Below are 26,439 nucleotides of genomic sequence, written 5' to 3' on the forward strand. Positions count from 1 at the left end.
AAATGTTGCTGAAAAATACCCGGCGTTTACACGACCCCCGTAATACATTCGCCTTGCGTGTTTCCCACACTCATGATTGTTTCAAATGTATTAACAACGCATGCACACAGTGAGATGATTTGCAGATGAGCATTTACAGTTGAAAAAAAAAACGGATTTCCATGCATGCAAAGTTTATTGCCATTCTCTACATTTATATTCCATATAAAAACATTGCTACCACCATGACATAAACCGGTGATCTATAAATAACATTAAAAATAGGCTGATGCCATACACTCATTGTACACTTTTTTGGTTGTCCCAAGATTCAGGTGGTAGTCGTTGATTTTCTTGATCAGCTTCACACGGCTGAAAGCACCGGCACTGAGGTTCAACTGGGGACAAGCAGCGGTCTCGGCGTCGTACTCGACGTCATAGACGGCGATGCTGCTGCCTACGGGCAATAAGGCCAGCCAGAACTTGCAGAGCTGCATAGAAGTAGAATAACAACAAAAGGAACAAAAACCTTATATACAAAATTTAGAACCCTTGCTGTGAGTTCTTAGATATTAGAGGTATAATGAGGAGCCGCGGCAAAGAAGTAAACCCAGCAGGAAGCAAGGAAGAGAAAGTAAATACCGGTGCTATCATTATGAGTGTTGTTAGCAATGTGTCTCCCTTTCACTTTCCGGAAATATCGAAATTAGCTGACAGCATTAGATGTCATCCGCAAACACATTTTTGGACGCGTTTTCTTAATGTCTGCGCGACACGTGTGCTTCTTGCTATAAGAAAGCAACTTTAAAAGCAAGAAGCGAAGGAAGAAACGACGTGCCGCGTTGAGTAAGCTTTACTCAACAGCAGCGCGCCCAATGTACCAGTCTGCGTGTGTGTGTGTTTGTACGTATCCATCATGTGCGTGTGTGTTTGTTCGTGTGCACAAATATGACCACTGGACACCTTTTCAGAATGCGAATATTCGTGCGCCACAGCTGCAGCTAATACGACGTCCGTTTACCCGCCCTTCTTGATCTTGGAAACTGAGCGTCGAGGCATTTTTCCCCATGTGTATGAAGGAATTTTCGATAGCTTGGGACGTGGGATATATTGTACTATGCGACTGATATTTTTAAAGCTGTCATACCCCGCGCAATAGAAACTATTCACGGTAGGCGCAGTCATTTGTCGGTTGTTATTTCTGTAAGTCTTTGATCTATAGTAACCGCTAGACGCGGTCTCTGTACTCTGAACTACGTGCAGCCGCCGATATTGCGCAAAAATTCAAAATTTTCCCACACTTCAAGGTTGTTTCAGGGCAATTTTGCTTTCCATAAAGTTTTAAAACACTCACCTAAATTTATGCACACTTTTTCACTACTCAAACAACATTTACAAAATTTTGACTAAAATTTCTTCAGGTGGCATAGCTGAGCTTTGTGCTTCGAGTACTCCATTATGTGTCAGCAAGGACTCGTAATAAGGGAAATATAAAGATTATGTGCATATATCACGAAGATGGTGCAGCGTGCGTCCTCAGAAGGTGAATGCCCTATCAAAACGACGCAGTTTGTGCGACAAACAATTTTGAAACAGTATCTATAAGTAAAAGACAACAAGGCAAACAGCTTGTACTTCTTATTTGCTCAGTGGTTATGGTGCGGTGGCTCAGTGGTTATGGTGCTCGGCTGCTGACCCGAAAGACGCGGGTTCGAACCCGGCCGCGGCGGTTGAATTTATTTGGAGGAGAAATTCTAGAGGCTCGTGTACTGTGCGATGTCAGTGCACGTTAAAGAACCCCAGGTGGTCGAAATTTCCGGAGCCCTCCACTACGGCGTCTCTCATAGCCTTAGTCGCTTTGGGACGTTAAACCCCATAAACCAAACCAAACCTTCTTATTTGTAATTAAAACAACTTTACAGGCAGGCAGCAGCACAACTTACGCAAGGCCTATTGCATCGGAATATATGCGTTAAGGCAAGCGCTGCTATCACACAAGAAGAATGTTCTGTTTTTTCACTTCGTCCAGTATTCGGAATTTGGGGTTATAAACAAAGCAAAAGCATACCACTCAAAAAAGAAATTTCGTTGATTTTTTCGTGGATTTCCATGTCGGATATTTGGCAGCTGACACTGGCCATCGATCCCGACGACGTCTTGCGAATCGACCCATGGATGCCTGGCTCAGAGGTGTGAATCAAAGGAAGACACAGGAAGAGGCTGCTATTGCACTCGTGACAGAACACCTGCACCACAGGTACTCTACTAGCCGCCACGGAGTCTCAGTAGTTATGGCGCACGGCTGCTGACCCGAAACACACGGATTCGATCCCGGCCGCGTCGGTTGAAGTTCGATAGAGGCCAAATTCTAGAGGCTCGTGTACTGCGGAGGTCTTTGCAGGTTTAAGAACTCCAGACGGTCAAAATTTCTGGAGCCCTTCACTATGGCGTCCCTCATAGTCTGAGTCGCTTTGGCACATTAGCCCACCATAAACCATAAACAAGTGCACTACTGAAGCGTATAAAAAAATCCGCAACAAAACCGACGGCATAGAAACCTTCACCCTCGAATCGCAGGCAGCATGCCGAGCAAGCGCGTAGGCATCTTATCCGCACTGACAAGACACATTAAGAACACTGCCATGCCAGCAACCTACCCCTCATTCGCATGGTTCAGGCCGTAGGCGCCTCCCTCCCTGTCAATAAACGCGCACACCGGCTCGGCCGAGATGTGATCCGCGGGAATCAGCGGAGAAGGAGGCTAGAATACACTTGGAGCACAAGGTTAACAAAACGGGTTTAGCCCATACTGCAGAGAAAGAAAAGGACCAGGAGACAAGACCCCCGCTGCGATGTCTCCAAGCTCAGAAATGGCCGCTTACACGAACATAACCGAGTACTACTACAAAACAAAGAATAACCTACTATCAACCAACAGAACACACTCTAACGCCAATGCCATCGTCTGGCGTCACTCTCTACTTTCACATGCTCTAACATTTTCACAAGCCCCTTCTCTTCCGCACGCTATACAACACATGCTATACACAGTGCAAGAAAACAAACCCAGCATTTTGTCACTCAGTCTAGGAGTGCCCGAATCCAACAGGAAATTAAATACCCATCTCCCACGCTTCATCATCCTCCTAGAAGGCTGCTTTGTTCGGCTCCAACCCTAGCGACCACCAATCGCTGACCGAGCGGGCACGCCGGATCGCGTCAGCCATTGGGGTTCTGGAATGACGAGTGTGATCTTTACGAAGGCTTTAACTAATCTTGAGTGAATTTTTTTTCGGGCTACAATCACTAGCATATCGTGCTCATCTATAAGTGAAGTCAACTTTCGTTTGCAATAGCAAATATCAGCTCCACGAGCCTAGTGCACACCGAACATTACGCGACGATCAGAGCAGATTATTAACAAATACTGGATAACTTGCCGTTGATTGGAAATAAGGGATTAAAAAAGCTATTGGCTTTGTATCCTTGCGAAAAGTAAATTAAAGAGATATCCCCACGAAGGGAAACAAAAATGGTTATAACCACATGTCCCTGCAAGTGAAGATGTGAATCCGATGTAGAGAATGTGGCTGACACCACCGTTTGCTAGCGGAATGAGCTTTTAACAGTTCCCGGTCTTGTGCGGAGGCATTCGCTGTGAGAATAGCGACATAAGATATTCTATTGTTGGATAGCAGAGTTTTTGAAAACCTAGTCAAGCGCCTTAAAAACCTTTTTATTCTCGACTGCTTGTATTTCCTTTATGACACCTTCGACTGATACATTGAAACTGAAACAACTGCTTTAGTGCAAAATGCATTTTGTCGGAAGAATTTACCTTGTAGATTCATCAGAGCCTTAACACAGTATGCATTCATTATTAGAGCGCAACGACGGCCCTCTTGTTTGGTGCCGTTGTTGCGCTGTAATAATGAATATAGGTAACCAACTCTCCCGAAATGTTGTATTACATTATACACAACAGATGTGGGCATTGTGGGAGCTAGTCTGCACTGCCAATACCGTGAATAAAGAAATTTGAGGATCTAATGTTATCGAGTAGTACCTTAGTCCATGCTGACTTTTGTGCCAGCCTAAGTTAACTAACGAGTTATGTAGGCATAAGAAAGTTCTCGCCTAGCTTCCGCCCTCGCCATTCAATGAGGTTCCATGTCACACCACCGATAATACATGGCGTACTACGTCCGCCACTATGGACGAGGATGGCGTTTATGAAAGCTCTCAAGGTTAGGCAAGGTAAACATAGATACCCCCACAAGGCAAGTTAAACATAGATACCCTCTCAAGGTAAACATAGATACCCCCACAAGCAGAAGATTCGACAGTGTCGCTTTAGCTCGGTTGTTAGAGCACTGGACGCGTAGTTCTGAGGTCATGGGTTTGGATCCCACTGACGGCACGTGCTTGTTTTTTCTGCTTCTACCTATACAAATATCTTTAAGTGATAAAATAATCAATCATAATTTACATGGATCAGCAATCCAAAATCTAAGGAACAAATGTTCCCTGCTTCTTGGTTTCTTTGGCTGTTGGTTTCCTTGATAATATAAACAACAGAACAGTAATAGAAACTAAGAGGAATAGTCGATTGTTTCTGTTTCTTTATTCCTGGTGTTGATCAATGAAAGATTGAGTGAAATTATTTTATTACTTAAAGATAACTAATTACAAAGCAGAATAAAATCAACCATATGGTACCGTTGGCCCGAACCGACGACCGAATCACCACCTCTTTATATATACAGGGCATTCCGTTTTTATCTGTATGGCTTGTAGAATATTCTCATGCGCAATGAACTGGACTATTTCTCCTTAAGCAGAGGCCACCAGGTAGCTTCTGGCAGTCTGCATTTCTCGATAAATAATTGAACATCAGAACTTGCCTGGACTGCCCGGAATAGGCGAATAACTGGAGTCGTCTGCGCGCAGAATTTTCATCGAGGTGAGTCGATGGCCGATTTGAGAGGCTGTGTCATCTGGCAAACTGCAAGTCAACCAATGTCCCTCCTCGGAGCTGGGATAGGTGCCGCTCTAGCCCAAAAAACTCAGCATGTCAAAGTAGCTGCTCCGCTCGCCTAGACAAAATTCTCCACGCAGACGAGTGCAGTTTTTCGCCGATTGTGGACAGTTCAGGCAAGTTCCGATGTTTAAATTATTTTTTTTTTCAAAAGTACAGACTATCCTAAGCTACTCTATGGTCTGTGCTTGAGCCCAAACAGGCTAGTAGTTTCCGCAAGCTATTGTTTTTGCAACCCAGTGATATAAATGCAGAATACTCTGTGTATCATATACAGGACGTTTTATGTAACATGAACCGAGGACTGAAGAAAAGTGGCCCGCCGCAGTTGGGCGAAACCAACGGCATGTCGCTTACCGTCGTGTGGTGTTCCTCATGTTTGTTGATTTCGCTTATTTAGTTTACTAGCTATGATTAGTTTCATAAATTTTGTATTATTCACTTAAGGGTCACGTGGGTCAAGAAGAGATTAATAAAAAAACCAATCCAGTTTTTTGTAGCAACGTGCCTCCTACGTGCTCCTTTTTCCAGAATTTAAAGAGAAGGCGCGAATTATGAAAAAAAAAACACGTGACAGCGCTCATACGCCACCATATTCCTGCGCTCTCAACCGTATTTTAAATCAACGAAACGTGCTCGCCTGCCGTGCTCAGGTGAGCGGACGCAGCTGAGTTGGACAGGCGACAAAATGATCAAAATTAAAAAAAGCGGAGCCTACCAGACTTGAGACATGAGAGGGAAATAACTAGAAGAATAAGAATTGGGTGGAGCGCATATGGCAGGTTCTCTCAGATCATGAATGGGAGCTTACCAATATCCCTGAAGAGAAAAGTATACAACAGCTATATCCTACCGGTACTCACCTATGGGGAAGAAACGTGGAGGCAAGAGGGTTCAGCTTAAGTTAAGAACAACGCAGCGAGCTATGGAAAGGAAAATGATAGGTGTAACGTTAAGAGATCGGAAGAGGGCGGAGTGGGTGAGGAAACAAACGCGGGTTAATGACATCTTAGTTGAAATCAAGAGGAAGAAATGGGCTTGGGCAGGGCATGCAATGCGAAGGCAAGATAACCGCTGGTCCTTAAGGGTAACGGAGTGGATTCTAAGAGAAGGCAAACGTAGCAGGGGACGGAACAAAGTTAGGTGGGCGGATGAGATTAACAAGTTTGGGGGGGTACAGTGGCGGCAACTGACAAAGGACAGGGTTATGTGAGAGACATGGGAGAGGCCTTTGCCCTGCAGTTGGTGTAGTCAGGCTGATGATGATGATGATGATGATGATGACCAGACTTCACCGCGTTGCCTCTCTTCTTTGCCTCATTTATGCGATGGCTCAATAGAAGCTCTGTCGAAATTGCTGTCGATGGACTCCATGTTATTTATCTCAGATCCCGGCGCTTTCCAAGTTCAGTAAGAAAGTGCTGACGCACTGGGCGAGGGCCGCGCACTTCTAGGCGCGGAGCGCGCACGTTGCTTTCACTCAAAACGCGTTTGTCAGCGCTACAGTACAGTAGCGCAAACGCGGAATCACGAAAGTTTTTTTTTCCGATTTTGTATGCTTTCTTTAAAGCTTAAAAAAAATGACCACGTAGAATACACGTTGACACAAAAAACTGGATCGGTTGTTTCGTAACACCCTTGACAGCTTAACGAAACACTCGGGACCATAAAGTAAATATTAACATTTTTGCATATATATTTTCACCGTTTTAAATAATTACGCTGAATTTTAAAACTGCTCTGAGCAGCGCCACGTGACATGAAACAATGTGTTTGGTTTCACCCAGCTCCGGTGCGCCACATTTTTTAAATTGTTTGTTCAAGTTACGTCAAACACCACGTATATTTTCGCCAGCCATGAGTGACGGGCCTGGTCTTTCACTGGCATAGGAAGATCAGAAGGACGAGGCGCTGCTGTGTTGTGCGAGGCCGCTAGTGTCTTTGGACTGGCTGTGCTTTAGTTCATGGTTAACGAGTGCAAGAAGACGAAGATAAGAAAACGGCAACAAGACACACGACTCTTCGTCTTCTTTTTGAGCTACTTAACCACGAATGCGTACGAACTAGCCCAAATTCTTACGTTAATGCTATCCTTTGGTTGTGGTTTTATAAGTTTTTAACGTCCCAGATCCAATCAGGCTATGAGAGAGGCCGTAGTGGAGGGCTCCGTAAATTTCGACCACCTGGGGTTCTTTAACGTGCACTGACATCGCGCAGTACACGGGCCTACATACAGTACATGGGCCTCCATCGACATTCGACCCCCGCCGTCGGGATCGAGCCTGCATCTTTCGTGTAAGCAGCCGAGCGCCGCATCTACTGATCCACCGCGGCGACTTCTGGCCGTGGTCTGTGTCGCCCGTTTTCAGATTTGGGACTTCTGATCCCAGTTTAAGTTTTCTGCCTTAATTATTGACCAGCGATCTTACAAAGTCTCGATGACGGGACTTTTGGAAGATAGTTTGTGAGTGCACGACGGTTATAGAGCCGTAGTTGGAAGCGCGTCGCTGGTCTGTGAGTGCACAACGGTTATAGAACCGTAGTTGGAAGCGCGTCTCTGGCCGATACATTGCAGCTGACACCTTAAACACTAAAGCAGATATACCGCGTTGGAGCTGTCACAACTGAAGTTTTTTTTTATTTGGATGGAAGCATCTGAGTCTCTGCTGAAGGCGGTGGTTGATGCGGTCATCAACCTGGGCGCCGACCAGCCATTCAGGCTTGCTGCAGGGTGCATAGCCCGCGCTAAGCGGAATGCTAAATTTGGACAAAATTCAAATTGCTTGAATGTTTCTGCTTCTTCGGTATGCGACGCAGATTTGCGGTGTTCACTTAGAGTGTGTGTGTAATAGTGTCTGGCTACAATGTACGAGACACTTGGAAGAGAGGCGGAGTGAGTTAGAACTATATTCGGAGGGCTTTATTAGTAGGTAGCATTGTAGCTCCTGATAATCTCTTCGCAATTCAGTCTGCCTCCTCGGTCTATGGCCATCAACAATGGTTTTTGCGGTGTAGCTGGGTATTCCCGTCGCAACGGCGTGCATTTTAGTTTTGCACAGTTAGAGCTGAAGTAATCCTTCCTTGAACAGATGCGCCTAATGCTGTGTGTTTGGCTTCAAGGAACAGATGTGTTGCAGTGCCTCATGTGTGCGCTCTAAAATGGCAAATACTCCCTTGAATGCCAAAGTTTCAGGTAGGGTTAGGTAATAAGCAGATTTAGACAAGCCGCAACTCTGACGTCCATAAAATTCACTTTTGAGCGTTTGCAGTAGTGCGAACATTTGATGGACGGGTAAGCATTATGAAAGGATCGCATAAACTTTTGGAGGGCTTTTTCACCCAGTGGGCAAACTAAGAAAATATCGTCATTGAAATGTGTTGTGTCCCCTTATTGCTTTTGTGTGTGTGCGCCCCCGCGTCCTCCTCCTAACGACAGTTCGCATCCTCCTCCTAACGACCACTCAATCCTCCTCCTAACGACCGCTTGCCCCTCGTCGCACGCTGTCGCCGGATGCCCCCCCACGGTGCGCCCCCGCACCCTCCTCCTGTTCTGGGAAGCCACTCCCTGCCGTGGACGCTTCTCCACTCCCTCCTTTCTTCGGGCGGCCAGTTCGGCTCCTACCTCGGTCGACGCTGGTCGCACCCTCTTCAGCTTTAAATAAACGAAGTCTAAAAGTACCGTGTGCGTCTTTCGCTGCATTCAACACAGCGACCGGACACGACAAAATGTTTATAGTAAAACGCTTTGTGATCACATTCTGCAAAAAAGGTCCACCTCTTAGATAGCCAAGAAAATATGCGTATAATTAGAACCTATTCTTCTTCCCATAGATTTGCCCCTGAATATGATGTAATGGGCGTCGACAATTTTGAAGTTATCAGGTTTTAGAGTCACGGTGAGTAAAGACTTTATTGTGCTGTGCCCCTGAATATGATGTAATGGACGTCGACGAATTCGAAATTATCAGGTGTCAGTACCAAAACGAGTAAAGACTTTATTGTGCTGTTTTCAATCAATGCCTCGTGTACTGACTGGCTGTAAGCCTGATGAGCTACCTGAATGCCATCAGTCTGTGCTATGTTTGTGTAGAAGGACGCAACGTCTAGATTTACAAGAAAGGAGACAGTAAGTATAAGGTCCAAAATTTCAGAAGGAAGTGGTTGGTGTACTTGCTATAAGATGAAAATGTAGGTGGAAATTTGCTTATGATGCTAGCAATGTATTGGAAAAGGTTTTCAGTGACGGTGCCGAGGCCGGACACGATAGACCTCCGGGGTTGCATTGCTTGTGGAATTTATGTACTTGATTGTAGAATTTTAAAATTTAGGTGGAATTTAGGTAATTTAAGGGAGTGGAGTTTGCGCTGACGGGTTTTCTTCCCTTTCTACAGCCCGCCGTGGGTTTCTTCAATATTTTGTTCAAATTTCTCGATCGTGCTACCGTCCGGTCGGTTGTAGAATGCCTTATCTGACAACTGCCTCTCGGCATCCGCTGCATAATCGGTCCTGTTCATGATAGCAATTGCAGCGCTTTTTTAACTGGCTTGTCAATTATGTTATGCGGCCAGATAAACCTTCTAGAGCTTTGCCTTCACTCAGAGCAAGGTTATGATGAGAAGCTTTTGATGTTTATATGCTTCTAACACGTCTCTCTGTGCAGCAGCAGTGTATATACGAAGGTTTTTGTCATGCAGAGGGCAATAGTTTACGATATCTGTTACTAGGCAAGATAGCAAAATTTTGTTCTGTGTGGGGGAGGTCATGAGAATATTTCCGTAATCTCATTGGAGGAATACTGAGGTCTTTACAGGGGGCATACGCTTCTGCATTGATAAGTACAGCGGTAGATATTTTGACTATCAAATGACACACTTGCGCTTGATCACCCAACACTACGATATTGCTAATATGCCCACCAGACGTGCTGACGACCCAGCAAAAAAAAAGACCATTAGGTAACCACGCTAAACATGTGCTTTCGCAGGTCTACTCTGTTAAACGACGTTAAAATTATACCACTATCTTATTGGTTAGCACTATGCATCGCTTGGTGGCTGTCGCAGAAACTAAATGAGTTTTCAAGCTGCTTTTGCTGCTAACTACACCTTCACAACGTAACTGTGCGCTACGATTACAAGAGTCGAGAGCGTAAGGAAAACTCACCTTTTCTGCTATCGTTCGCATGGTTTCGAACGTCACAGTTAGGTTCACCAAACGGCTGTACGAAAAGACAGAGACTGCGTCTTCATTGTATATTGCTGGAACAAATCCAGCGTTGCATAGCTGGAGAGAAAACAGAGTAGATGAAAGAGATTAGTAAGAGGAGGGCCCTAAATTTTAAAACCCCTTTCGGCAGCAACACTGAGCGCTGCCGTTTTTCTCCGAACAGAGGGCGAAAGCTTTCAGTATGGTGTGGTCATCTCATAAGGGCCAGAATATCGTCCCCTCAACGGGAACAAAATTATTCATAAACACTGCCTTCGTCGACCAATGTGCCAAGTTAAAAAATGCATTTCTACCTCTGAGGCATCTGCTAGTACAATGTTCATAATATGGCACATACGCTATTGGGATTCTCGTTGCCGGCGCACTTGGTAAAGACTGCTGGCAGGGCCGAATTAAAGGCTGGATTTAGCCACTTGAAGTTCAAGAGCAAGAAATGAACAGTGGCTTCAAAAAAAGACGAGTGTGCAGGCGTTCCAGGAGACGCAACGATATCGGATCCACGTCCGTCTCGCGCTGGTGGAGCTGCCGTTGCGTTTTTCATAAAAGGACAGCACCTCTCTATCTTGGAGGATTTCATATCTAACATTTCCTCAGTGCGAGCACCCTTTGTTGATTTAGAACCATCGATTATAATTCATGTCATTTATCGACCCACATATTCTTGCTAAGCGTCCTTTCTGAATAAACTCGAAGCGATCTTATCCTTCCTGAAGCAAATTCTTATTGTTGAAGACCTTAACTGATATGTGAATTGCAATAAACAGTGCAAACGTAAATTTCCTGAAGTCATTCTGCTTTTAAAACATTATCAATGATCCTACACTCTCAGTAGTTCACAAGCAACAATTAATGCGCATGCGCTTGCAGATTTTAACATAGAGATAACAGCCAGTGTTGTTTATCAACCTTATCAACAGATAAATTTACCAAAGAAGCAACTATTCTCCGAGTCGCTTAGTTATAATGAACCGCGAGCTCATACAATCGTTTCAGCTGATATGGAGTAAGTTTATCAGAAAATTATTGTTACAGTGTATTCAATATTAATCATTGTTCTAACGCGTGCGATATCTACTAGCAATGAAACGATCGCAACTCACGCTTGCAATATTCTGATTTGCCGCTGAATGAATCAGCAATTCTTTTAAACACGACTAGTAAAATAAATGCAAGGCACAAGATTGTAACAAGTTTTGCTAGCGTCAATTTAAGACCATGCGGAACAAGTCTCAGACGGCCATAAGAGCTCGAAAAAGAGGACTAGCAGAGATTGCAGAGTTCTCGCTGAAGGAAACACCAAAAAACTCCAGAGTATTGTCAAAGAAACTGCGGGCAGCCAACGAAGGTGACATGCCCTTCCTGATTCAGCGCTCACAATACAGTTCACATTATCAAATCACCTTCCGCGTCAGTAGATCCACACCACCCTCAAAACCTAACCAACGTTAATACAATCAGTGTCACGTCTAGCATCCTCATCATCATCAGCCTGACTACGCCCACTGCAGGGCAGAGACCTCTCCCATGTCTCTCCAATTAATCCTGTCCTTTGGCAGCTGCAGCCACCGAATCCACGCAAGCTTGTAGTTTGAAGTTTAATTATTGCTGTGGTATAGAGGTAACAACCGTGCAATAAAGCAGGAGATAAAGCGTAGCCTACCAGGGCTCTTGGTCTCATCCGCCCACTTAACTTTCAGGCGTACCCTGCTACGCTTGCCTTCTCCTAGAATACACTCCGTTACCGATAAGGTACAGCGGTTGTCTTGCCATCGCATAACATTCTTGCTCTCTTCCTGTCCCTTAATGATACACCTATCATTTTTCTTTCCATAGCTCCCTTCGTGGTCTTTAACTTAATCTGAACCTTTTTCATTAGCCTCCACGTTTCTTCTGTGTAGGTGGGTACCGGTAAGATACTGCTGTTATCAGTTTTATATAGAGGGACATTGGTAAACTGACATTCATGATCTAAAACAGAATGCCATATGTGCTCCACCCCATTCTTATTCTTCTAGTTATTTCCCTCTCATGATCCGGGCCAACAGCCACTACCTGCCCTAAATACACGTAGACCTTTACCACTTTCTGCACCTCGATAGCAATTATGAGCTGCTGTTTCCTCGCGAGACTGTTGAACAAAACTGAGGCGTGTTTCCAGCATGCCTTAGTTTTGTTAGGTTATGAACTGAACTTAAAGAAAAACAGTGGGTTGTTTCAATAATTGCCACGATTAAAGGCACAGGTTTTGATGGCATAAGCATAAAGGTGAAATGTTTACGGGAATTCCCCAAATTGGAGTAATTATTAGTCAGGTACTAATTACTCAGTGACATCCACAAAAGCGCAGCTGCACACCAGGGCTTGGCTGGACTAACTACGGAGTTTCGTAAAAAGCTGTATAGCTTTGCTTCTTCCGGTTGGATGCCAATAAGTAAATACTCCCTTATTGGAAATCTATTCCACCTTGGGAGATTCCTCTGAACATTGTACCAACACTGCTTCCTCTTCGATTGGCAGTACAAATGTTTTGAACTTCTGTTCGCTCCGGCGCGCCATCCGCGTCTGGAACGATCTTCCGGACTGCATCGGCCTGCAGTGCAATCATGACACCTCTCGCGATTAAATACCCAAACACTTCTTTTATAAGGCTTAGCACGTCATTTTTATACTCATGATTCATATAATTTTAAAGAACGTTAAAGAACCCCAGGTGGTCGAAATTTCCGGACATTCCGGACATATCCGGACGGCGTCTCTCATAGCCTTAGTTGCTTTGACGCGTTAAACCCCATCAACCAACCAACCAACCAACCAACCAACCAACCAACCATATAATTTTCGTTCAGCAGGTCGAGACTATTGGTTCGTTGGTTCTATTTGTACGCAGTTATGTTCATATATACCTGAAATGTTTTGTTTTGCGTTCGTATAATACTTGGTGCATTTCCCCTATTTCGCTCTGTGCCGCATAGTTGTCGTGTACTTTGTATCACGTTTTCTAAATTGCGATATCTTATTATCTAATCTCACTTGTTTTTGTTCTGTTTTGCTGGACATTTAACATACTTTTTATTTCTAACCTATTTTATTCAAACTTTTCTGTTTGACCCCCTTACCCGATGCCTCTCTTGAGGTCTCTAAGGCATGTGTAAATAAACAAATGAATAAATTCGTTCTCACCCTACCATATCGCAGCTGTCCTGCTTAGCTCAGTTTGCAGACCGACTGCTCCACTGAAGAGGTGGTCATGGTGCGAGCCCTGGACCTGTCTGAATATTTCTTTAATTGCCATATTTTTGAGGAAGCGTTATACCTTTTCTATGTAGCCGTATTGCAGGGCTTGGGCGAACGCCAGTAATAATCAATCCCCTATTAGAAGCCTAATGGTGATTAAAGGAAATTGCGCGATGCTGGTGCCGTTTCATGTTTCTTTATAGGCCATTCTGCTAATGTTCTGTTCACAAATATGCGTCAATATAATAATAGTCAAGGTAAGAAAGATATTTAAGGATTGGGACTGTAAAGACTCAAATGCCTGCAGGCCAATATCTGAGAGCATGTTTTTTTTTTATTATTAGCAAACAGATAGTACAATTCCACAGCCGTTTTATGACTTAGTCAATTAACGCGGCTGTACACAACAATATGCTAAGAGGAGCTGTATTTCTAGATTTAATAACGACCGTGGGCACACTTGAGCAGGCGATCCTGATAACGAAATAAACACTGTGGCTTAAGGCCCCAAGGTCTACGCAGGAGCGCCTCAGAATTTCGTGCTCAATTGTCACAAAATTCGGCGCATTTTTGAAACAAAGGAAAACACCGCCGCGCGCACGGCGTCTCGCCGGCGCGAGCCGAACGGGGGAGAAGGAAAACCCCGCTGAGCGCGTGGCTCCCTCTCCCCTCCACCACCGCTCACCGACACGGCGTGCGCCGAGGGAATGAGTCATCCATGACGAAGATTTCTCTAGAACATCCGAGTCGCTTCTACTGCTGACGGGGGGAAAAGGGTGTAGCCTTGCGTGCACTAAGGCACATCCCCCTCGCCCGTCGGCGGCGGCGCCACGCCAGAACTAGCCCGAACCTTCGCGAAACGTCTCCCGACTTTGACCAATGAGGACGCGCGGCTGGCGGGAGAAATGAAGGGAAACTACACGGGAGATACTGTGTGTATGTGCGCGCCTACTTTGGCGCGTAGAACAAACAGACGTAAGAGCGAGCCTATAAAAGAAGTGCGTTGACCGCTGTCAAATTAGTCCGGACCGCCGTTTAAGCTTCATCGAAGCGCGCCCGTTCGACTCCCGGGAAAACACCACTCGGCCACCATCGGACCAACGAGGCAACGTTCGCCAGTCTGCGGGACGGCATCGTCGTGGAACTCTGGTCGTCGGACTGCCGCAGTGCCCGGTGAACAAATTTTGTTTTGTTTGTTTGAATTTATCTTGTGTTTGTGCGCTTTAGGTGCAATATTGCCTTTGTATTCTATTCTCTCTCGAGTTTAACTTTCCAGGAGTTGCATTGTTTTGGTAATCACTTTGTATGTGCTCGTACTAGTGATTGTGAAATCCTCTGTATCGTTTTATTGCTGTATAAGCATTGCTTTGTTCGTGATCCTTTGGCTCCCACCCATTCTCTGGCTTTCGACCGGTGAAAACTGGGCACCAAACGACCAAAACCCTCTTGTCACTTGGTATCTGGTCTCCGCTGAGCTTGCCACGCTGAGTCGAGGGCATCTCCTTTGAGTCCGAGACCGATACCCCCACACGCTCTAAGGGTGTCTGGGAGCTTCACGCGTAAAAGTGCGCGAAGTGTGGGTGACAATATATTCTGGCGTCCACGACATGACGTTTGGTGTTTGTAAGCACAGAGAACGGAGAAAGAGTCCGAAGGAGTTTACGAAGACGTCGTAAACGAGTGTTAATCAGCAGAGCTATATTTGGAGGTGCCGCGCTGAAGCGGTTAGTGAGGTTCGCTGTGTAGACGTATTCATTGCCTTGAATTTAGAGATCGGTCTCCAAATATGAGCTTTAAGGAGCTAAAGAAGCTAATATAGGTCGGCTTCCAGATGGGATGACCGGAGTCGAACTGCGAGAATGGGTGGACCAGGAAAGAGAGAGAGCTCGAGAAGAGAGAGAAAGAGAATGGAAGAGACAACAAGAAGAAAGAGAGAAAGGCAGCGTGCTAGAGAAGCCGCTGAGAAAGACAGGCAAAAGAAACGTGAAGAAGAAGAGAGGTAACGAAAAAGGCGAGAGAAAAAGCGGCCGAAAGGGCTTTTGAAAAAGAGATGGCAATCCTTCAGGGGAAGCTTGCTGAAATGCGGCGTTTGAGAAACGTCAGGGAGCTAGCGGTGCTTACCCCCCGGAGAGGCCGGGTGGAAGAGAGGAAATTAATTCCTGGGCTACCACGGAAGAGGTTGTAGCTAGCTGCACAAGTCAGAATTTGGTTGTGGAACAGTCTGTGCCTGCAGCTGCAACCATAGAGAGTGGAGAACAGACCGGCGTGTCGCTTCCTCAGGAAGTTGAAAGTGTAGCTACTGCTGAGGTAGTAGGCGCTGAAGTAAAGGCGAACCTCACGCTTCAGTCAGAGGGAACCCTAGGGCAGCCGCCTGAGGACGAAGAAGCAGTTCAGATCTCTATGGAGGAGTCCGAGTGCAACACGTGTGAGTCTTGCAGTGCCGACTACGAGAAAGAGGGGTTTAATGGCAACTGAGAGCGAAAGCTCAGACGTAGTAATGGCTGAGGAGAGCGCACTCATTGAAAACCTGGAAAATGTTCCGAGTGAACCCTCGAGCAGCGAGGAGGGTTTTCCCAAATGAGGAAGGCGAGGAAACTTTTGCCTTGGAGGAAGGAGAATGTGCAGTACAAGGAATGGAGCACCTCTGCACTGTGCTGACGAGCTCAGGAACGACTCAGAGAAAACTGAATTCGGACGTAAGGAGAATGATTCTCCAATGACTCCTGAGCCGAGCTCTGAGCATTGCGCTCGAAGAGTAGTCAGGAAGAAGAAAAGGAAAAAGGACTTGGAAGAAGAAAGCTCAGCCCTCGAAGAACAAAATAAAGATGAATCAGTAGCTTCTCCGAGAGAGAACAACTCGGATGACGCAGTTGACAGTAAACCGGGCTTGACGCCTAGAAGAGCTTGGAAGAAGGACAAAAGAAAGAGAAATAAGTCGGAACCACCGAAGCAGGTGAAGCCGAGAAGCGGAAGCCCTGGAGAAAATTCTGGAAGAAAATGGAACGGAAGAAAACTAAACTGAAAACAGCCGAGCCGAAGGCAAGGCAGCTGCGCGAACATCGCAGCAAAGTGAAAAAGAAGGTGAGACAAGCAAGCTCAGCCTTCAGCAACGACACCGTCTGGAGGCGCAAAAGAAAACGGAAGAGCGCGCGCCGAGGAGAACACGAGGAGCGGAGCCGTCATGAGCGAACTGTCGTTAAATTTGTTCGCAACAGACGCGCTACCCGCAGGAAAGGAAGAAGGGCTCGAAGTCTGGGCGCAAAACCAGACAGCAGTACGAGTAGGAAGCGGAGCCAAAACCGCGTTCGGAAGAGAAGCCTCAACACAAGGCGAAAGAAGAGCAGACCTCGCGACAGAAAGAAAAGTCAGAGTCGCGTGCGTAAGAGAATTAAAAGCGCGACCGAAAGCTTGAGGGGAACAGTTCTGTTCCGAGTCCACGGTGTAAGCCGAATCTGGAAGTATAGGCGAAAGTATGCCTCAATGTTGTTCCCAATCGCGCCGTGCTTTTGGAGTGCATTGTGAATACTGCATTTTGTTGTGTATGTGAAAACATCATGGTATTGATCATGGTATTTCCACATGTAGTTTGTGAGCGCATGCATGTGTGCGCGAATTGTACAGCCGAACTTCGTGTTTTGATGTGCAGTCTGCCCATTGCACTGTGTTACGTATGTGAAAAGCGTCATGGTATTGTAGTATGCATTTTGGCATTCGCCTTGAGTTTGTGAGCGCATGCATGTGCGCACGAATTTTGTGTTTTGTGAATATTGTTAAACAATATTCTTAAAGGAAGGGGCAGTGTCACAAAATTCGGCGCATTTTTGAAACAAACAAAGGAAAACACCGCCGCGCGCACGGCGTCTCGCCAGCGCGAGCTGAACGGGGGAGAAGGAAAACCCCCGCCGAGCCCGTGGCTCGCTCTCCCCTCCACCACCGCTCACCGACACGACGTGCGCCAAGGGAATGAGTCATCCATGCCGAAGATTTCTCTAGAACATCCGAGTCGCTTCTACTGCTGACGGGGGGAAAAGGGCGTACGTAGCCTTGCGTGCACTAAGAAACGTCTCCCTCGCCCGTCGGCGGCGGCGCCACGCCAGAACTAGCCCGAACCTTCGCGAAACGTCTTCCGACTTTGACCAATGAGGACGCGCGGCTGGCGAGAGAAAGGAAGGGAAACTACACGGGAGATACTGTGTCTATGTACGCGCCTACTTTGGCGCGTAGAACAAACAGACGTAAGAGCGAGCCTATAAAAGAAGTTGACCGCTGTCAAATTAGTCCAGACCGCCTTTTAAGCTTCATCGAAGCGCGCCCGTTCGACTCCCGGGAAAACACCACTCGGCCAGCATCGGACCAACGAGGCAACGTTCGCCAGTCTGCGGGACGGCATCGTCGTGGAACTCTGGTCGTCGGACTGCCGAAGTGCCCGGTGAACAAATTGTGTTTTATTTGTTTGCTTTTCTCTTGTGTTTGTGCGCTTTAGGTGCAATATTGCCTTTGTATTCTATTCTCTCTCGAGTTTAATTTTGCACGAGTTGCATTGTTTTGGTAATCACTTTGTATGTGCTCGTACTAGTGATTGTGAAGTCCTCTGTATCGTTTTATTGCTGTATAAACAATGTTTTGTTTGTGAACCTTTGGCTCCCACCCATTGTATGGCTTGCGACCGGCGAAAGCTGGGCACCAAACGACCAAAAACATCTTGCCACTTGGTATCTGGTCTCTGCTGAGCTTGCCACGCTGAGTCGAGGGCATCTCCTTTGAGTCCGAGACCGCTACCCCCACACGCTCTAAGGGTGTCCGGGAGCTTCACGCGTAAAAGTGCGCGAAGTGTGGGTGACATCAATTCATTGCTGTTTCATCGATAAAGTAATGATTTATCATAACTTCTCGGTTGTTAAAATGTTCTGAAGAGCTGAAATGACACGTTTAATAATAATAATAGTGACTATAGACGTGCAACTAGTAGTAAAAAACGAACCAAGATATAAAAAAAATTACACAGCTGTTTTGTCTCTCAAGCTGTCACTGTTTTGTCGCTGTCACTGGAAGCCACCTATCATACTGTGTGAAAACGTTGGAAGCGTCTCACCATAAATGTTCCACCCCTATTTCGAGTTTCAAAATGTCAGCATTAAGAATAACTAATGCAGCAAGTCGATCATCCATAAGTCAATGATTGCTCTTTTCGATTTATCGCTGTGCTTATAAACATATCCATGCGGTCACAACAGCAAGGAACCAGCGCAGATTTCGTGCATCAGTCATTTAGACCTTTCATGGGTGAAAAAGTTAATAAACGTGACAATTTATTTTATTTCCATTGCAGGAACAGTGCGCGACCTCTGCCTTCATGTGCACATATTCATCACTATCGTGTGACCTTCATCTTCATCTGTGTATATTCATCATCATCGCTCATTTTCGTCTTCAGAGAAGTGGCCCCAATATTTACCAATGGAAATAAAGCTTGCTTCGTCCTGTCTGACACTGTATGGACTCCTCCCTGCTGAAAAAAAAAGTTCCATGATGCAATAACCTCATAGAGGCTTCATCATAGGATATCGTTCAATTTGTAAGATATATCATGCAATTTGTATGATATTCTATGAAATCTCTATGATCACTATTGTTTTATACAAATGTATGAAATTTGTATAATAATTTTCTATCATTTGAAAGATAAGTCTATATTATTTGTATGACAAACTGTATGAGTTTAGTGCATTATACAACTTTTTTCAGCAGGGCTGTTATATATTTTACGGGTAGCAGATAACTTTTTGTTTCACTCGACAACCGAGCATGTTCATTGTGTTTCTTTTCTACATCTGTGTTCTTCCGAGTACTCAACACTGGTGTAGTTAACGACCCTGCTCATGCTAATAGAGAATTAAGACATTTCTGCTAAAGTTCTGGCTTTTTGCATTTGTTATTGTGTAGCGTTAGTGTTTGAACCCAAATTAACCGCTGGCTATCACAACAAATATGTACTTGAATTCAATAATTCATCACAAATAAACTGACATTGGAACTGATCTGAAAGTTTAGCGTTCAGGAAGGTCTGACAACTACAGCCCTTATTTCTTACGTGCACACTACAAAATCGCTGTTAAAAAATCAAAATTCACTTTGCGATCTGCTCTCCTCTAAGGAGCTTATTAATCCGAAAGCATTACATGGCTATGTTGACGCCGTAAGTATCCGGAAAATGTGCCGCCGGAAGTCGGTCGCCCTTGGTGTCTCCTTTCTTATGAATTAAGATAATATTAGTATTCTTCGAAGTTTCTGGAACGCACGAGGTCATAAGGCATTGCGTATACAGGGTAGATAGTTGTTCTAGCACAATCTCCCCTCCGTCCTTCAAAAGATCTGCTGTTACCTGATCCTCACAAGCTCTATTTCTCTTTTGCATTGCTCCGAAGGTATTCTTTACTTCCTCTTTCGTTACTGGCGGGATGTCCCATTGCTGTGTTCCACTGCCTCTGTCATTAATGCTCTGATTTCATTGGCTGCTGCATCGATTTCTGTAAACTCTCCGGCTACATTAACTATCTTATTAATATTGCTAATGACATTACCCTCCTTGTCTCCTAACGCTTCCATCTGGTTTTTACCTATGCCCAGTTTTCTCCTCACTTGTTTTAGGCTACCTCCGTTTCTTAGAGCATGCTCAATTTTCTCCATGTCAGACTTTCTTATGTCGGCTACCTTGTGCTTATTTATTAACTTCAATAGATCTGCTAGTTGCATCCTGTCTATGGAGGTAGACGTCCTCATGTTTTGGCGTTTCTTAATCAGATCTTTAGTCTCCTGAGATAGCTTGCTGATATCCTGTCGAACCTTCCTACCACCTACTTCTACGGTGCACTCCGTAACGACGGCTGTGAGATTATCATTCATTGTTTCAACATTACGGTCGTATTCCTCAGTTAAAGCGGAATATCTGTTTTTCAGCGAAATACTGAATTGAGCTACTTTCCATCCTACCGCTAACTCGCTAACTCCGCTTCACTACCTCCCTCCGTTCCCTCTTCAAATCTAAGCGGATACGAGACATTACCATTCTCCGGTCGCTAGAACGGACCCTTCAGAGGATCTCCACATTCTCTACGATGCCAGGGTTAGCGCACAGTATGAAGCCTGCTTCATTTCTAGTCTCATCATTGGGGCTCTTCCACGTCCACTTCCTGTTTTCTCGTTTGCGGAACAAGGTATTCATGATCCGTAAATCATTTCTATCTGCTAACTCTAGAAATAACTCTCGCCTGCTATTCATAGAACCTATGCCGTAGCCACATGCCAGCTGGTCACCAGCCTGCTTCTTGCCTACCTTCGCACTAAAGTCTCCCATCAGCACAGTGTACTGTGATTTTACTTAGCTCATTGCCAATTCCACCTCTTCATGGAGGCTTTCAACTATCTGGTCATCATGGCTTGATGTAGGCGCGTAGGCCTGCACCACCTTCAAATCGTACCTCTTCTTAAGCCTGATTACGATAGTTCCCACCCTCTCGTTAATACTATAAAAATCCTCGGTGTTGCCAGCTATATCCTGATTGATCAGGAATCCCACACCTAGTTCTCGTTTGTCCGCTAATCCATGATAGCACATTATGTGCCCGTGTTCTAGTACTGCATACGCCTCACCTACCCTCCTAACTTCACTGAGCGCTGTGACATCCCATTTAATACCCGCTAGATTCTAGAACAGCACTGCAAGGGTGGGCTAAATATTTAAAAAAAACTCTTGGATTTATTTTAAAGCATCTGAGAACCTACATTCTGGAACTTTAATCTGTATCCCTCCATCAGTTATAATTACAATTATTACAGTACAAGTGTTTGCCAAGTAAGGTCATAATGCTGAGCCGTTTTTAATGACTTCATTAGTGCTTTTGTTTTCTTTTTTATGGCGTGTTACATTCACGTATGTGTTGCTTAAGTTTTTATTCATGCCTACTTCTGTATTGGTCTCAAATTGTTATTTCGTTTTGTTTGCCGCTGCCGCACCCTGTAGCGGTTTCCTGAAACATTGTGAAGCGGTTTCTAGAGCTTTTAACCTAGGTGACCGTCCCATTTCAAGGAAAATAAAATTGATTTAATTTGATTTGATTACATTCGCTAACCAGAGGATGGTCACCGTCAAAGGAGGAGGGTATGTCGAGAGTGTAAGGCGCAATCGGAGGGTGGTTGGCATGGGAACCAGCCGGAAAGTACTTGCCTTGGAAGGAGGGGAGTCACTGTGGAATGAGGAATAATATGGCGTGAGAGTAGCAATGCGTAAGCGGAAGGTGGCTTCGACGGCAACCATTCGGATGGCGATTAACAAGTAAGGATGAGGAATAATATGGCGAAAACGGGGGGATTCAGCTTGGTTCATGTGCAGCTGGTGCTGCGAAACGTGCCACCCGAGGAGAGGCTCATCGGTGGCGCTGCGCGTCTAGAGCAGCGGATTGAAGAGAGCTTGTAGAAAAGGGAGAATGTGTGTAAACCTAATATAGCTGTCTAGAGTTCTACAACTAAACCGATATGAAGTGCCTGTGACATTATTACGGGCTACAAATACAACGAAGCACGCAGTGGCGCTGGGGAGCGCTCACAGTAGGTCAGCAGCCAAATCAGAAAGGAGAAGCCCATTAAAGAAAAAACAGAGAATTTAGCCGCCGTCTAAAAATCGCTGGCATGCAACTCTGCGTGTATAATGGAGTTCGGGAGATAAAGGCAGAACGAGAGCGGCGCGGAAAACGTGAAAGAAACAAAAGGGAGGAAGTTAAAATTCGACCATTAAATGCGTACTAAGGTGCATCGGCAACTAATGATGTTGCATAAGAAATCTTGAAGCAGCCAAATTAACGGATTTAATGGTCCACACCATTCAGCAATGCGGAGCATTTTTTCTTGCTGCGCGAACCGAAATGCTGATTTCAGAGAATGAACCCTTCACGGTGGCTAAGTGGTTGTGGTGATCGGTTGCTGGTCCGGCAACGCGGTTTCGATCCTGGCCGGGGCGGTCGCGTTTCGGTGGAGGCGAAATGCTAGAAGCACGTTTACTATGTGATGTTAGGGCGCGCTAAAGAGCCCCAGGTGGTTAATATAAGGTTTATTTACCCGTCCAACGGCGTCACTCATAGCTTTAGTCGCTTTGGAAAGAAAAACCTTGAAAAATCCAAAGCAAACCAAAATTCAGTGGGAGATTTCAACAAAATCTTCAGTTCTTATTGGTTGCGACGAATTTTGTGCTTCATTGTGCATTAAGGACTTTACTCCGTATCGCCGACTCGAATACCCGGTAAGAAATGGCGGTATGCGAGGAGAGAGAGTCGTGGGATGGGGTCGCAATCACAGTCAACAATATTCAATTGGGAGACCAACGAAATACCGCTTTTTGCGAAGAAGACTTCCAGAAAGGGAATGTTCATACAGAACTCCATCTCCAAGAAGCCCCCTCCAAGATGCACCTATGAATGCATCCCTGTCGCTGAAGGATGCAGGTAGAATTCAATGTGCAAGAATCTCAAGGTGAAATTTTGAAAATGTGCTAATACGAACCGCAGGAAACATTTCCATGTCGCCAATACATCGCACCTCCTACACAGCATCTCTTTGTGGTAGCGAAAAGTTCCTCTCCTGGTTCGGAATTTGTTGCTAAGTCACAGAAATATCCCTTCTAGGCAACACAACTGCAGGTAATCTGGCTCGAAAAAACATTATTAACAGTATCATCTGCGGCGTGCTCCACAAACAGCGTGTTCCATCGCTGTTCCCATGCCTAAGAAGCCCAGTAAAGCCGATAGCGGAAGTATACTTATTTATTTTATTGCCCTAAGTGCCCGACGGCATTACAAAAGGAAGTGGGTTGCTTTATAAAATGCAGAAGAAAACTTACAAAATAGAAGTAAAAATATAGACGATCCTCACGGCGATTAGAGCGGGCTACACCAATGATGAAGACAAAAAGGAATAAATACAAAGTGCAACGGCAGAAACTGGCTAAAAATATCAAATGCCAAAGCATAATGTTAGGTTCGCGAATACTTAAAAAAGAAACTGCGAGATAAATAGACTTACGCATAAAAATCATCTGCTATGAGCCACGCACTAGGGAAAAGAAAGAAGGGGGTCAGCATTTCAATAGACTGGGTTGAACCAGCAGTTGAAGGAAACAAATAAATGTCAGCATGCGCAAATACCAACACTTTATGGGCTTTACTGAGCAGCATATTAGATGAGGTGCATTTAAAAAAAGAGTGCCCACATATTTCGACGGCAGACAAGGGAAGGTTGTTCGTGTATGGGGGCGTCCTGGGGATCAAAGAATAACAAACATGCTTTGTTTGGCATGAAGGAATGCTACTTGATGGCGGTGCTCAATGCAAACTGAAACGTAATACGTCCTGTCTCAAGCTTGTGGTGAAGCTTCATGACCAGTAAACGCAATGAAGGACCCTGGTTTCCTCTAAGGCTCAGAAATTGGTGGTTGAAAAGGAAATATGCTGATTGAAAAGGAAGGAAAGCTTTCCTCGAGTGATGCGTTTTTAGTTAAAGTAGGTGTCACAATTACATCGTTATTTTTTGTGAGAATGCTTAAGATAGGCTTTGAATTAATAGGAAGAGTTCCAGTAAACCTGGTGTAAAATATTTCTGTAATACCGAATGCACCTTTATAGAATCGCGACTTTTGTTTGGCAGCCCGCACTCTTCGCTCGTGTTTGTAGTCTGGTGGCTTGGGTGTCATTAGGGGGCTTTCAGTAAAAGACAACACAGTTCCGCAGCAACGAATGGATATACTAATGGTTATGGGCACACGATTAACGATATGGAGCAGACCTGCAGCTGATCTTGTGTGCCCATGCCAACGGTTGTACTAATGCGCAATTAGAGGCAGCGCATTGCGAGAACAAACGGTAAATATTTTGAGAAAAGACATAATTCTCTATGTGCAATATGTCTTCACTCACCAAACTCGGTGGAAAGTCGGAGGATTCAGTATCTTCGCAAGGCTGGTAGAAAGAAAATTCCTCTTCCTCTCCTACATTCACATGTTTAGGCTTATAAAGATGGGATCTCATTGTAAGAGATCCAGCGACACTTATATTGATACCACTGGTATGAGCACCAAGTCGAAAGTCAGAGGTGGCCTAGGCGGGCAAGACGAAGAAGAGAAAAGTTGCGAGAGACAAGTCTTCGTTCTGTAAAAGCACGCGATGCCAAGATGGAAAGTACAACAATATACTCTGCACAAGCAAACACTTACGATATTAGGCGTCCCACCCAATCTGTCAAACGTAATGTTTTCCGGATTGTCACCGGCTGTCAAGGGCCAGATGCGGCATTCCAGACTCATCTCGCCCAGCCGAGTCAGATGGGACATGTATATGTAGAGGGATGGCAGGAAGATCTTCCTGTAAGCCCAATAAATAAAATGCGTTAAAACGTGTCAAACGTCCTGGGTACCTCTTTTCAAAACGAACGTATATTCTCGTAAATAGAACACCGTAGTAAAAATTGACCCCGTGGGAGCAATAGCAGCCATTGGTCCCCGTGATCACCACGAAAGGAGCAATTGCGACCGCGTCCGCGATGTATGCAAATTTCACGGACCAAATAATTAGTCCATAGCGTGAAATGGACCAACTGAAGGACGAACGGCGTAATTTTGCTACCTCTTATTCAGTTACTTTTTTATTACTTTACTTCTTTGTACTGATTTTGTCGTTGTCACTGCCATTTTCAGCGCATTCAGTGGAGATAACAGGGACACTAGTCTTTCGTTCCGTCTCATCTCGCCTATAATAAAAAGTATGAGGGATAAAGTTTCTTTGTTTTTCATGCGAAGTGACGCTTCTGCCGTTTCTAGGCTTAAGATGTGCGTTAGTTTGTCGACAAATATGGTTTCCGTCCAACAATAGATGGAGCCCCTAGGCTGAGCCACTTGCGTCTCTGCCTGCACACGCAGAACTAAAAAAGGGATTGTCATCAATAGCGTAACGTCCAGCAAAATACCTCCGTTTAGCGGACATAAGCAGTAACACGCTTATGGAACGTCGACACCGTCGTTTCATGCTTTTTTCTAACCATATCTCTGTATGCCACGAGCGGCGACGTAGTAACCGGGAAGTGGGAAAGGGGCAGTATTCGGCGGTGGCGGATTTGTCTGGTTCTCGGCGCCGAATGTTCAAGTGCCAACGAGCCATAAGGCCAGTAACAGCACCGCTGCGGTCCGTGCCAAAGCGGATAGATTGTTTTGCGCCAGAATAAGGCTTCGTACTACCGAAGCGACTGGCAGCTCAGAAAGTGGATAAACAAGTACAAGGAGCTTCAATACGTGTCGAATATCAATTGAAAGGCTTGGGTTTAAGGAAGTATAAGTAGTAGTAGTAGTAGGAAGTATAGGTAGCTGCAGTAGCCGTGCAAAGCAGCGATTTTTCGCTAGGCGATACACAGCTTCGTTGACCCCATAGCGGTGTTGATAAACAAACAGCGGCTACGAAGAATAAGGAAAAAAACTATTTGTTCCGTGCTTCCTACCAATTAGCACTGAATTTCCGGCTGATAGGACGCCTATTGATATTTCAGTCACTTTTCGCTAACCTGTTGCTTGAAATACGATGATTCCTGTCATGTCTGCGCTCATGAGACTCTTCTCGAGCGGCTCCTTCTTAAGAGACAATTTACAGGGCAAACGAGGTGCTTAGTAAAATTGTTTTACATAAAAGAGATTAAAAAGCGACAAATGTGCAGAATATGCATCAACATTCACACTCGTCTTCCCGAGGGCACATCCCTTTGTGAAACTGCTATAGAAACTGACATACTTAACAACAAATATAGATTGCATTTACTTGCTTTATGAAGGCATTAACGGCGCTCTCAGCCGCTAACGCCATTTTTTTCAGCAGCTATTGGTGGCTGAAAATGACTGACTGAAAGCGTGCTGTCGAAGCAGGCTGTAGATGCCA

General features: G+C 45.2%; 1 protein-coding gene across 1 annotated transcript; it reads right to left on the reverse strand.

Annotated features, from left to right (window-relative positions):
• Window positions 1-254: 254 nt before the first annotated feature.
• LOC149333507 (uncharacterized) lies at window positions 255-24,851 on the reverse strand. Its single transcript, XM_089557741.1, has 4 exons — window positions 24,735-24,851; window positions 24,439-24,618; window positions 10,181-10,300; window positions 255-470 (listed from the first exon to the last, which is right to left on the reverse strand). The coding sequence occupies exons 1-4, from the start codon at window positions 24,849-24,851 to the stop codon at window positions 255-257; spliced, it is 633 nt and encodes a 210-aa protein (XP_089413867.1).
• Window positions 24,852-26,439: the final 1,588 nt, after the last annotated feature.

Source organism: Amblyomma mixtum, chromosome 8 (assembly GCF_055824585.1).
Source record: "Amblyomma mixtum isolate Tamu chromosome 8, ASM5582458v1, whole genome shotgun sequence".
Classification (NCBI taxonomy): Eukaryota; Metazoa; Arthropoda; class Arachnida; order Ixodida; family Ixodidae; genus Amblyomma; species Amblyomma mixtum.